This window comes from Macrobrachium rosenbergii, chromosome 21, assembly GCF_040412425.1.
Source record: "Macrobrachium rosenbergii isolate ZJJX-2024 chromosome 21, ASM4041242v1, whole genome shotgun sequence".
In the NCBI taxonomy this organism is placed as follows: Eukaryota; Metazoa; Arthropoda; class Malacostraca; order Decapoda; family Palaemonidae; genus Macrobrachium; species Macrobrachium rosenbergii.
In genome coordinates this window covers 62,008,681-62,023,516 of record NC_089761.1, presented here as the reverse complement: position 1 = coordinate 62,023,516, position 14,836 = coordinate 62,008,681, and the positions used below count along the sequence as shown (strand labels likewise).

Below are 14,836 nucleotides of genomic sequence, written 5' to 3'. Positions count from 1 at the left end.
TTTATCTTGGTTCCCAACCACTCTGACTCCCTCTTTAAAGTCTTTGAGTGCTGATGGCAGAGGGCGCCCCAGAGCTTGACTTGACAGCCTAAATTTCATTAAATCACATTACTAAAACTTGAAAATTTATTGACAAGATGGCCATCCAAAGAAATGTCTTTCAAATAGAAAATGAGTGGTTAATGGGTACAACTACAATCCCCAGTCTGTACTGCAATCGTCAGTATTACAAAACCACTAACGCTATTCAAGTCATAGTTTACCAGATGATGAAAATGAATATGAACCAATCAACAGAGACAGATTTGGATTCAAATCTAAAAAATATATTCAGGACCTAGAAAATGACAGCATTCCAAGTAGAAGAAAAAAGGAGACAGCATTCCAAGTAGAAAAAAAGAAAGTTTAATGGACAAACCATAGTATGAAAAATTAAAGTATTTGAACATAAGGGAGAACTCCCACTTATTTTAAGACTCCATTTTTTTTTTTTAGTAATGCATAACCCTTTCACTGTTACACTTGCAAACCATTATCCTGTTGAGACGGACAAGGTTGCTACCCACCATGACCAGTAATGTTCAATGGAGCCATTCACAGGAATTATTTCATCATGTACTTATAGTGCCAGAAAAATACTGTAGGCATGTATGCCTTCAGTTTTCTTAAAGGCGTTTTGTAATACAGTAATGCCTGTTATTAAGTTTAAAAAATTAAAGCCTTCTAAAGCATACCAAAGTGATTTCTTAAATATTAAAAACATCTTTGTGACGTGGTTTTCACTGTTACTTTAATTTTATTGAATTTTTTTTCATCAGCATTTATAAAAGGTTTAAATTATGAATATAAATGTAACCCTAAAGTTAGAGGAAGCAGAAATTAAGGGCTGATAATCATGATTGTTACATTGTTAATGTATTTTAATAACAGCTGTTCCCCATTGTGCATTATAATTTCTGACAGATGAAATTAGCAGTAAGGCAAGTGAATGAAAAATACAAAACTAGGGATGCTATGACAAAAACTAAAATTGTTACTTCAAACATCACTAGCAAACCCTGTTGCCACCAGGATGTGGCATAGTGTGCAAGCCATCAAACATTTAAGGGTTATAGTTAAAAAGGAATGAACCTTGAAGATGCAAATCAGAACCTGGTTCTTGCCTTTTTAAACAAATTTAAGATTAGCATCATTGTATTTAATAGACGGCTGCTGAACGATTTTGAAGGGATCAGTTCTATGGTCAAAGTCTAAAAGAATGTGAATACAGGCTTAACTTGCCTGCCTTAGATATCAAAAGACCTATAGGATCATATTTTGTTTTTTAGGACGATATCCAGTGAACTGTTTTCATCTCCCGTCTCTGGATGAACACCTCACAGAACCTGAAATGATGTATTCATATTTTAATACAGGATAAGTTTCTTATTGAAATTGTATTTTAATTTTAATGATTCTATTTAAATGGAAATAAATTCAGCCTTGCAGCTGAAGCACTAGTTATTTTATCACAAAAATTAGGAATATATATTCCAAATTCAGGCCAAATCCCATGGTATAGATATTAATCAATTCAATGTTGTTACGTGGTAATTTCCCAGTTTTCCCTCCAAACCCAGGTTTCAGTGCAAAGTTTGGCAGCTAATCACAGAGCTCTCTTACAGTCACGTTCTTATGCATCATCCACATCATCTGTCACTTGGCTGGGTCAACACCGGACCTACCATTGTAACTACGTTTCTGTCAGCATATTGTATTAAAAGTGGATCAAATATCGACAATAAATAAGTGCACTCTAAGCATCCTGTTGTATGAATCAACCTTTACACTGATGACCTCTTGGAGCCTCCTGGTAGACCAGCATGGTTCCCAGTGATGCCCTACCTAACAGCAACTAGCCACTAACAGACCAATTACAACTTAGCCCTGGCTTGCTTTCTCTTGAAGGCTCCTATTGTCTGCCATATGGCAGACAAAGCCCAATTCTCATACCAAACCTCTGGCAAATAACAGACTAAATTTAGCCATGCCTACCAGTACAAACCCACTAACAGTATAACTATGACACTCGAGCTCTGTCTAGCTGTCTTGCAAGTGTTAGAACAGTGCTTCAACTGCACAGTAGATAAACTCTGTTCTCATATCAAAACCAAGAGACCAATGGACTAGATATGGCCAAATCTACTTCTGGGGAAACAATCTTGTAAAGTTCAAGGCATACCAGAGATGTCAGACAAAGTTTAAAAAATAAAAACAGTATATCCTGTTCTTCACTGTTTCTCAATGATTAAACCATCTGTCTGGTTCTGAAGACTGGAGATGCTGTTCCACAGCTCTAACTTGACTAAGAAAGCAGATTATGTCCTTGACGTGATCCCAGACACCCTCTTCAGAATCGTGTGGTGGTGAGGATCATTGATGAAGACTTCCACAGTTCCTGTTACCAGAATTTTCCTTGCCACTGTGGCGGAATTCAAAACACAAAAAAAAAAAAAAACACACAACACTCACCCTGATCCTCGGTTGCTGGGAGATGGATTAAGGCCGCCGTAATAACCACAACCGCAAACAACCACAAACACAACAAGGAAATAAAAAAAAAAGGAAACAGAACACACACAATAAAACAGACACCAACAATAAAAACCAACAACTCCCGGAAAAGCATAAAAACTGTCCAACACGAGAAAAACTGACCGGCACTAGCTCTGACTAAAGACTCTCAACAACAAACGAACCCTCCTTCACATTCTCACAGACAGACAGCGCCGTAAACAGACTCCAACTAACGACCCTTATCCCTCTTCCAACAACCGAAACACTCACTAACGACAATTACACTCGCTCTCTCTCTCTCTCTCTCACAAAACGTTGGGAAATGCTAAATAAAAATCCATTCATCCCTCTATAGTTCTCCCCCCTTTTAGCATTTCCCAACCAATACTTTACACACTACATTCAAATTGCCTTATGCAACACCCACGGATGCTCACTAGCAGGTCCTCTAGAACGCGTTCGCAGGCACGCAATCATTCTCTCAGACTCGCTCTCTCTTCCAGCAACATTCAGATTTACATTTTCTCCTCCATTCTCTCTCAGATTCACGCTATCTTCTTCACTATTACCACTCTCAATTTCATCCACAATCTCATCTATACCCTCTAACTCGTTCCCAAATACCTCCCCCAATTCTTCAACTAACCCATCCCATTTGCTCATTGACCTTTCCAATTCTTGCAACGATTCATTCATGCTTTCAATCACTCATATATTACTGCTACGCTCTCTTACTCTTACACTTTCGCTCACTTCCAACTGTTCACTCACCCCTACACGTTCAGTCAACTCAGTTATATCAAACCCGCATATGCTTTACGTTCTATTCATACCATCCCATTCATCCGTATTACACGCTTTATCACTCATTTTCACTTTGGCACTCACACCCCATCACACAACTTACGATCATTCTGTTCACTTACGTTCTTCCCTTTCTTACGTTTCCTACCATACTCTATCAAAACAAATTGCTGATCCTCCATACACAAGCTCTCATGCATACTTGGTTCACCCATATTCGATTTCAACCATTTATACACCCCATTCTCTCACATATTCCGGTACATCCTTCCATCTACGCAATTGGTTATGATGCGCTCGTATTTCTCTCACACTACCATCTACACATACTTCCCCTACAACATAACTAAGCCCACTGGGACCAACTTCCAACACTTCATACGGACCCTCAAATTTTTCACGCACTTTATTTACATTCAACCGCCCTTTCTCGATTACTTCTTTCAACACTTTCTCGCCCACCTTGTAACTTTCAAACCTTTCATGTGCCTTCTTCCATACCTCCCTATCATTCTCAGATATACCCAATCTCGGTCTCACTATCTTTTCAAAATTTAACACATATTTACACGGAGACATACCAATACCCTTATGCATGGTGGCGTTGTATACCCACAACGCTTTAGCCCAACATTTACATCCCAATCATTATCACATTCACTCATCATACGTAATATCTCCGTCAACGTTCTCACCGTTCGTTCTGCCAATCCATTCGCACTGGGCATATACGGCGTAGAGTACACATGCTCTATGCCCCAATCACGCAACATTTGCTCAAACTCCCATCCAACAAATTCAGGCCCATTGTCACTCAACATTCGCGTCGGCTTGCACACACACATTGACAATATCACTTGACCCACCATTCTCGCTACAGTCTCACTCTTTTTGTTCCGAATCGCTACTTCATATGCAAACTTACTCAAATGATCTACCATTACAACCATTCCCACATGTCCTCTAGCAGTCACAGGCAATGACACACAATCAATCACAACCATCTCAAATAACTCTTTCATCTGCAATCGCAACACAGGTGGATTCGCATGCACACTTTGATACTTACCCTTCTGACAGTCCGCACACGTAATCGCTACATCCGCACAAAATTTTATTCAATCCAGGCACATACAATCTCTCTCTCATACATTCCCATAATTTATTTTTCCCCAGATGCCCAAACCTATCATGCACTAATAAACACATACCCACGGCTGCATCTTCCGAAAACACTGGCACATACACTTCCCCATCCCACATTCCTTCCTGATGCAAAAATAAACTATACCTTTACATACAACAAATCTCTTAGCACTTCACTTATAGACTTCTAACTCAGACGGCCAACTTCCTACTCTTACACCCTCTAACACACACTCTCTTAACATACTTATTCTCATGCACTGATTTTGCATCTGCTTAATTTCCTCTTCACTCAACAAATCATTTTCACTCCTTGCAATATCTACCATACCTACAAAACTAGTTTTAGATACATCCCCTCCTTTAACCTTCGTTATTTCCCTGCCGCCCTTTCCTAAAATTCCCCTCCCGACATCCACACTTATCCCGCATTTTTTCAAAAACTCACATCCCAATAAAATATCATATTTATCATTCATACTCTCAATCACACAAAAATCACTTTCTTCCATCATTACACCCCCAATTTCTAACCGTTCACACACTCTTCCAACCACTGCTACCCCTAAATTTCCAATCCCTCTTACTTCCCCCTGACAATTCCTAATTTCACACGTATTCCTCAATTTCTCACATCCATTCTTAAATATGACATTCATACTACATCCGGTATCTACTAACGCAATCAATCTTACTCCCTTACAACACACTTGCACACTCATGCACTCGTCAGTCTTTCCAGCAAAGCCTCCCTCATGCAACAACCCCTCACGTACATGCATCACACGCACCGCTTGCATCCTAGAGGATCCACCCATTTGAACCCCCTTCACACTCCGTTTCCCGAATTCGCTGTCACAGTCACCCTCTTTCGTCTACATACACTTGATACATGCCCTTCCATTCCACATTCAACACACTTCGCTCTCGGTTCTGAACACATTCTCGTATAATGCCCATTCTTACCACAGTTGCCACATATTACATTCACTTGGGTACCCCTACAACCATTAGGAATATGACCCACCTGTCCGCACCTGTAGCATTTAACCCCCCTATCTTTCGTACACTCACTTACCAAATGTCCCGATTGCCCACACCTGAAACACATTCCTAAAGCCCACCTACACTCATTCTTTGTATGTCCTTCCTTTCCACATCTAAAACACTTCGCTCGACTTCCACTCACCGACCTTCCCCTTTGTACACTACTATCCCTAATCCGTCCAACCCGTTGTTCCCTTACAAACCCACCATTCATCCTCACTGGCACCTCCACATTACTTGCTCTTACACTCCTATCTATTACACTATCTGCCATTCTCATTGGGCCCCTCAACACTGCATCCCTAAAGCTTCCAAACTCTGGCACTCTCTCATCTACCCCAGCCCTTACACTCACACTTCTGCTCTTTTTTATAACCCTGTCAAGCTCATAATCTTCTACAATTTCCAAAATTTCTCCCCAAGTCAACCTTTCACTCGTCCATCTTTTCTTCTCCTTCCGCTTCAAGTTCACAAATTCTCTCACTCCATCTGGCACTGTCTCTAACAACTTTCGTACTAACTCCTTACATTCATCTATCCCATCATCCCCAAACTTCTTCCTCGCCAATGTCTCCAGCCTACAAGCATACAGTGACAAGGGGTTCCCCAGCTTTCATTCTTGCCTCATCAAATCCATTCTTCCTCTTATACTCGCTTTCATACGCCTCGCTTGCTCAACTAGTCTAGCTTTCACCTTGTCATACTCAACATCTCCCACACTCATAATAACCCTATACATGTCAAGCAAAAACCCAGTCAAATATTCTCCTAATTCTCGTGCCCACACTCTCTTACTCTCCCCATACTTATCCTGACAAAACCTTTCATACTCCCAAAAGAAATCATGCACATCCCTACTTCCATACTCATTATACCTTTCACACCGGGGTACCTCCCTCACATACATAGCCTTTCTCACTTCTTTCTCACTTTCACTCTCACTTTCGCTACTTCCACTCTGTCCTTTCATACCCTCTTCCGAATACAAAGAGTCCACTTCCCCCACTTACATTCATCTTACTCATTACACTCTTCTTCCCCTTCTTTTTATCCACTTTTATCCATTCACCTCCATCCACCTTACTATCACTACTATTTTTACCCTCTCCCTTCTTTCCTGCCTTTCCCACTTCCTTACCAGTTTCCTTTCCTTTTCCCTTCTTCCCTTTTTCTTCCCCTGACTTATCCTTACTTTCCCTCTGTTCCTTCCCTTGCTTTTCATTCCCCTTTTCCTTACCCTGCCTTTCATTCTCTCGTTTCTCACTTCCTATTCCCACATCACTTTCATCACTCACACTTCCACTCACTTCTTCCTCCTTTTCTTTCTCTCTTGCCCTTTCACACGTTCCAGAGAACCTGCCTCCAACAGCCCCTTCTCCAAAAACACCCTTGAACATACCTTTCACCATTTCTTCCACACCTTTCATCATTCCCTCCAACTTTTTATCCATCCTCTCTTCTGACTCTTTCATCTCCCTTTTCATTTCCTCTTTCGCTCCTTTTACTAATGATCCCATCTCTTCCAACTGAAGCCTTAATTTCTCATTCTCACTCTTTAACCATGCATTCTCCTCTCTTGACAGCTGCAACTCCTCTCTCAACCTCACCAGTTCCTCTTCCATCCTTTCCTCCAGTCACACTACCCGCCACCAATCTTAATTGCAACTGCAACACCAGTTGCCCCACGTTGAGCGCCAAATATAATGTGGCGGAATTCAAAACACAAAAAAAAAAACACACAACACTCACCCTGATCCTCGGTTGCTGGGAGATAGATTAAGGCCGCCGTAACAACCACAACCGCAAACAACCACAAACACAACAAGGAAATACAAAAAAAAAAGGAAACAGAACACACACAATCAAACAGCACACCAACAAAAACCAACAACTCCCGGAAAACCATACGAAAACTGTCCAACATGAGAAAAACTGACCGGCACTAGCTCTGCCTAAAGACTCTCAACAACAAACTAACCCTCCTTCACATTCTCACAGACAGACAGCGCCGTAAACAAACTTCAACTAACGACCCTTATCCCTCTTCCAACAACCGAAACACTCACAATTAACGACTCTCTCTCACTCTCTCTCTCTCTCTCTCTCTCTCTCTCTCTCTCTCTCTCTCTCTCTCTCTCTCACAAAACGTTGGGAAATGCTAAATAAAAATCCATTCATCCCTCTATACCACCACCCATCTGTGCCAGCATAGCCCTTGATCTACTAAGCACTACACCTGGGGATACAGCAGCTAAGGCATCCCAGGATGATCTTGAGTCCCTTATTCTGCTAAAGTTGGAGGCTGGTCGGAGACCAAAAAAAGGTTGACGTTGCCAGAGAGGTTTGGCTGACCATTTGCCGACAAGCATTAAAGCTGCCCTTCCCAAAGACATGGGCACACCCATGGAAGACTTGCTTAAAAAGATGGACAAATAGCTAGAGACCTTTAAGGTTTTGCAACCTACCAGCAACAACACGTGATGCTAGGGATGATGAGGACAATGACCAAGATGGTCAGAGCACCAACAAATGCCAACTCCTAAATTGCTGACCACGCCTCCAGAGGTTCCTGGTGGACATGGGTGTCTTCAGGTCCATACTACTTACACTGAAAGACAACTGCCAATGACCACCAGACACACCAAAAACAAATCAGAGCTGTACTACCCTTTCTACGACGCAATGGCAGTCACCAGTCCTAACTAGTGTGTCATCAGGGCCTCTTCCTTCGAGTTCCTGGGTTATTATGTCTCTGATAATGGAGTACAGTACAACCTCTGCCTCTCAAGGTGTTTCAGCCAATATCAGACTCTGACCACAATAAAAGAGCTTGAAAAGTTCACATGGTTGACACCACACGAACTATGCCCAACACTACCCAGACAATGGTATCCCTCTATCATGCCCTCAGTAGAATTGCAAAGACACTCAAATGGGGCTCCATCTAACAGCACACCTGTAAGGCAAACAAGGACATAATCACAGACTCCACAGTGCTATAGTTTCACAACCACTAAGCCAGGACCACACTCATGGCCAAGTACCATATAGCAACACTGCCACAGGTGCCGCCATTAAGCATTCAATCAACTACGCAGCCAAACACCTTGGTTTCTAGTTTCTTCATCTGGCAGTTTACAACTGCAGAGGAAAAATTACGACACCATAACAAAGTACCAGACATTAATAGTACCTACTGAAATGCATTACCCTTCACTAAATTGACAGATCACCAACCACTTATCTATGCTGTAACCAAAATAAATAATATATATATATATAATATTATGTATATATTAAGTATATATATATATAATATATATATATATATATATATATATATATATATATATATATATATATATATATATATATATATATATATATATATATATATATATATATATATATATATATATATATATATATATATATATATATATATATATATATATATATATATATATATATATATAGTCAAAAATAAACTTCTAAACAAAACTCCATTACATGATGAAATATGCGGTCGGACAGCTTCTGGGATTCCTGCCGTGAACGGTTTGTATTTCCTCATTCTATCGTACCTTTGGCAGTGTCGACAGTCTGGCAGCAGTGTCTCATCTCTTGTCTAGACATCCAGTGTCTGAAAATTCAGCAAACAATTTGAATGTCAACTCATTTGCTCCAGGCATATCTTCCTAGTTGGTTACTGCTACATTTTGCGCTCTTGTGTGTTTTACGATTAATTATGACTAAAAAATCCTTATCAGTTGAAAAGAAGACTGAGATTGTTACATTATGGAGAGCTGGGAAGTCGATGAGAGCCATAGCAAAAGAGATGGGCATCGCCATAAGTACCGTGTCCATGTGGTGCAACCGCCACAAAACAGCCGCACCCTACCATCAGAGAGCCTTTAGCGGACTAACTACAGCATAAAGTTTAGGCCTCTGATAACTTCCTCCCTGGCGGAAACTGTGCCATTAATGGACTAAATATGTTGTACCCAAAAGGGTACCTTTTGGCACTTCGTTCGACCACTCGAACAAATCAGCACCATTAACAGACTCCATACGGCGCATTTTCCCATGTTTTGGTGCGTGAGAAGTAAAGATGCCAGAAGCAGAACCTCAGCGTGAACCTGCGAGCATCATCTGTACACCTCTCTCGCCAACAAAGCCAGACACAGTCAAACTTCCACCGTTCTCGCGGCAAAACACGGCATCATGGTTCTGGAGCACAGACACGCACTTTCACATGGCACGCATCTCAGACAATGCAACCAAATCAGACATAGTCATGACGGCGCTCCTAGAAGAAGTATTCAACAGAATCTCCCCCTGGCTGGACGTGCAACCGGACAAAGTCACATACACGGACTTAAAAAACAAACTGCTGAATTCTTACTCCATGCCCATGTCCAAGAGAGTGCAGTGCGCATTCGACCTGTTATCCCACCCCCTCGGAGATGCATCACCCAGGGAAGCCTGGGACAACTGTGGGGGTTGACAACATTCCCAAGCCATGACGAAAACAGAAGGAAAAGGACGATAGACCTAACAAAAGCAATTTTCCTTCGGCGCCTCCCACGGGAAGTTCGTTGCTAGATAAGGGATGCAGAGAACCTAGACATGGATGTCTTAGTCGACGACGCCCAGAAATTATACAAGGCCACCAAGGCCTCGACACACACCACTGCCCTCGCAGCCGTCGCCCTGGGAGCCTGCAACCTGTCGGAGGAAGAAAGTGACGACGACGGAGACATCAACGCCGTTTATAAGAAGAGAACGCCACTCAGAGAGCCCAGGGTATAACCCAGCATGGTGCTTCTGCCATAGAAAGTTCGGGACCAACGCCAGAACCTGCAGGCCTCCCTGTTCTTTCACAAAAAATGACAAAGGTGGCCACAAGTAACAGCTGTGGCTGCGAAATCCAACTCATCCCGTCCAGCAGGTTTTTTCATCATGGATGAAATTTCCAAACGGCGCCTGCTGGTAGATACGGGGGCAATGCAGTTGGTCTTCCCACCATCCAGGGAAGGTTTAGGAGAAATACCTGGCTCAATACCCGCCCTCATAGCAGCAAGTGGAACTCCCATCCACACTTATGGGACGACGACCCGGGCTATCTCAATCCTGGGGTGCAGATACCACTGGCCTTTCGTCATAGCGGATGTTAAGTTCCCCCTACTGGGTGCGGACTTCCTAGGGCACCATGGACTTCTAGTCAACATCACCAGACAATTCATCCTCGACAGGAACATGCCACTCCCATCAGCTCTCCACCGGACCTGAATGCCCACCATCTGCTCCACAGCCCCCAACAGCTACACGTCCCTCCTACAGGAGTTTCCGGACGTATTCAAGCCAGTCACCTGGGCTTCAGCAAAGCATGGCATCTTCCACCACATCACCATGACGGGTCCACCAACCCATGCAAAGTTCCGATGACTGTCCCCCCAGAAGTTACGAGACGCCAAACGGGCCTTCACAGATGGAACGTATGGGCGTCTGTAAAAAGGCATCAAGCCCGTGGGCATCTTCCCTCCACATGGTAAAGAAATCCAATGGTTCATGGAGGCCCTGTGGGACTATCGGCACCTGAATTTACTAACAACACCAGACCACTACCCCCTCCCTAACATGCAGGACTTAATAGGTGCCCTCCACGGAGCCAAAATTTTCTCCAAGATGGAACTACTGAAGTCGTACTTCCAAGTTCCTGTACATCCCAACGACGTCCCAAAAACCACCATCATCACGCTTTTTGGGAGCTACACATTTTCCTATTCCACTTTCGGTCTCAGGAATGCAGGCGCCACATTCCAGCGCCTGATGGACACCATCTTGGGAGATCTGCCTTTCTGCATCTGCTGTGTTGACGACATTCTCATCTTCTCCAGGTTCCCAGGAGAACACCTTGGCCACGTCTGCACCATCATGAAATGCCTGCAGGACAGCAGATTAGTTGTCAGGTTCGACAAGTGCATTTTCGGGAGAGAAAAAGTAGACTTCCTCGGCCACGAGATTTCCCCAGCAGGAGTGCACCCCACAGCCTCCAAAGTAAAAGCTATAGAAAATTTCCTGGAACCAAAACCATCAAGGCCCCTCAGGAGTTTCTCAGGATGATAAACTACTACTGGCGCTTCATCCCAGGTATCACCTGCATCATGTACCCCCTGACGTCAATCCTGAATGGGAAACCAAAAACACTAACATGGGAAGCCCTGCAGCAGCAGGCATTCATTCAAACGAAAAGGGCCCTCCCCAGTGCTACCACCTTAACTCACCACAACCCTGCCGCTGCCCTCAGGTTGGCAATGGACGCCAGCAACATCGCCTGCGGTGCAGTACTGAAAAAGCTGGTGAACGGCACACCCCAGCCCTCGGCCCTCTTCAGCCACAAGTTTTCACCAGCTGAGACCTGCTACAGCACCTTCGACAGACAGCTGCTGGCTACCTACCAGGCTGTGAGGCACTTCAAGTACGTGCTGGAGAGAACCGAATTCACAATCCTAACAGATCACAAACCCTTGGTTCACGCATTCGCAAAGAAGGGTGACGCGTGGTCTGCAAGGCAACAACGGCACCTGACTGCCATCTTTGAATTCAGTTGCACCATCAACTATGTTCCTGGCAAGAAAAACCCAGTAGCTGACGCTCTGTCAAGACTAGAAATCAATTCCCTTCACCTCGGCATCGACTACGAAAACCTCGCGAGAGAACAAGAAGCAGACCCAGAGACGGAGGACTACAGGACGGCAGTGACAGTTCTCAAATGGAAAGACGTGCCCTTAGCAAACTCAGACACAACTCTCCTCTGCAACACCAGCACAGGCCGCCCATGACCCCTGGTACCCGCCTCGAGGAGAAAACACATGTTCGACATAGTCCATGGTATCTCCCATCCATCGGGGTGCACAATGGCGTGCCTCATGACTGACAAGTTCGTCTGGCACCGCATCAACAAGGACGTCCGCCAGTGGGCAAGGAGCTGCATCCCGTGCCAGACAAGCAAAACATCCCGGCACACAGTGTCCGGGATTCGGTGATTTTCCCCAGCCTCATCAACGGTTCGGCCACACCCACATCGACGTCGTTGGGCCCCTTCCACAGTCAGGGGGGGCCAGATACCTCCTGATGATCATAGACGGCTCCACTTGCTGGCCCAAAGCAACCCCCATGGATGAAGCATCAACAACAGCATGGTCGAGAGGGTGCACCGCTCTCTTAAAGCAGCTCTCATGACATGCTGCACCAACAAGAGGTGGAAGGAACAGCTGCCCTGGGTCCTGCTGGGTCTCCGCACCACACCGAAAGCAAATGGCCATGCCTCCCCTGCTGAGAAAGTCTATGGGGAAACACTGGCCGTCCCCGGAGAATTCTTCCCACCGTCGGCTGACGGTGTTGACACCCCCCTCCTGAGGTTGAGGGAACTCGCACAGAAGTTCGCGCCCTGCCACAAGACCTTCATTGATAGAACCATCACCTACAGCCCACCCACCTTACACTCCTGCACCTACATCTTCGTCAGGGTGGACGCCCGCCGGCCTCCCTTAACCAGGCCCTACAGGGGCCCCACCGAGTCATCAAGTGAGCCAGCAAAGCATTCCTCCTCGACATCCACAGGTGGGAGGATTGGATCACCATCGACAGGCTGAAACCCACATTCCTGTTGGATAGCGAAGTATGCGAAGAAGAAGGCAGGAGCCCCAGAGTCCCCCCTCAATACCTGCCTGCAGACGCACCCGCTTCCCCACCAAGGCAGGGCCTGGGCGGCCCAAGAAACTCATCCAGCCAGCCCCAGGTATCAGCTCCACCCCACGCCCACAGTTCTCCAGAAGCAGGGGCCCACTCCAACTGGCCCAGCGCTTCCGTGATTAATGTTATTTCATCCAATAATTGCTCCTCTAATTATTGTTCTGGGGGGGGGGGGAGTATTTGCAAGAGTGTCAAATTGCCTCTCCTATCTTGTGTTTCTCCCTTCACATGTACATTAATCACGTCATGTATTTTACCTGTCATTATTTCAGATTCTTTATGTACCTCATCTTATGCATCATTTTACAGCCTTTACACCGATATGTATATCTACCCTTTATATGCCCTGTAACGAATATTGTACGTATTTTTATGCTCGTCAGAAAACAAATTCTGTATGGACGCTGGGGCCCTTGGGTTGCCCATTACCTTTCCATCCGCTTTTTGCTCTATAGACACCTGTCGAGAAAAATAAAGAATCAGTCTCTCTTTTGACAATTAATACCGAGTCCTATGGTATGACCAAAACTTTCCTATCTTGTGCAAAACGTGAGATAAATGAAGAAATATAAACATATTGCTAGTTTTTGGAGCTACAGACATAAAATGAGACAGTGAGTGAGCTGTCTACCTCCCGGTACCAGCCAATCAGAGGCTGCCAAACAAATGCCTTGTAGGCCCAAGAATCTACCTTAAGTGAACCAGCTATAGCTGACCAACCCAACGCTGCCTGGGAAATCTCTGAAAGACAACCGATGAACTCTCTCTCTCTCTCTCTCATTCCCGTTATGATAGTTGCTTCAGTTACACTGCCCAGCATTTTTGACATTTTATATTTCACCACTTCTCACCCACCATTCCTATCGGGGATGAACTTGGACTTGAAGGGTATCGGGAGTTTCACTATTCATCTCAGCAACCTCAACATCTATGGATTAGACACTAATATCTGTAGTTTCGGTTATTTTTAAGCATCACCACCTTCCCAACCCCCCTTCCTATCGGAACTGAATTTGGACTTGAAGGGCGTCAGGAGTATCACTACTCTTCTCAGCAACCTCGAAAACTATGGGTTAGACACTAGTATCTGTTGTTTTTTATTATTTTTGCATGTCACCCCTTCCCACCCCACTCCCTATTGGGGCTGAACTTGGACTTAAAGGGCATCAGGAGTGTCACTATTCTTCTCAGGGACCTAAAAAACTATGGATTAGACACTAATATCTGTCATTTTGCTTATTTTTACTTGTCACCACCTTCCCACCTACCCTTCCTATCAGGGCTGAAATTGGACTTGAAAGGCATTGGGAGTGTCACTATGAATCTCAGCGACCTCGAAAACTATGGATAAGACACTAATATCTGTCGTTTCAATTATTTTTACATGTCACCACCTTCCTACCAGGGCGGAACCTGGACTTGAAGGGCATCGGGAGTGTCACTATTCTTCTCAGCAACCTCAGAAACTATGGATAAGACACTAACAGCTATCGTTTCGGTTATTTTTACGTCACCACCTTCCTAA

At 44.3% G+C, this 14,836-nt stretch overlaps 1 protein-coding gene across 1 annotated transcript in view; it reads right to left on the bottom strand.

Annotated features, from left to right (window-relative positions):
• Positions 1 to 892: 892 nt before the first annotated feature.
• The window catches only part of LOC136850244 (proton-coupled folate transporter-like), a 344,294-nt gene continuing 330,350 nt past the window's right edge, over positions 893 to 14,836 (bottom strand). Inside the window, exon 12 of the mRNA XM_067123914.1 lies at positions 893 to 1,385. Within this exon, the coding sequence (XP_066980015.1) occupies positions 1,325 to 1,385 (61 nt within the window). The 3' untranslated portion in view covers positions 893 to 1,324. The remainder of the gene's footprint in view (positions 1,386 to 14,836) is intronic.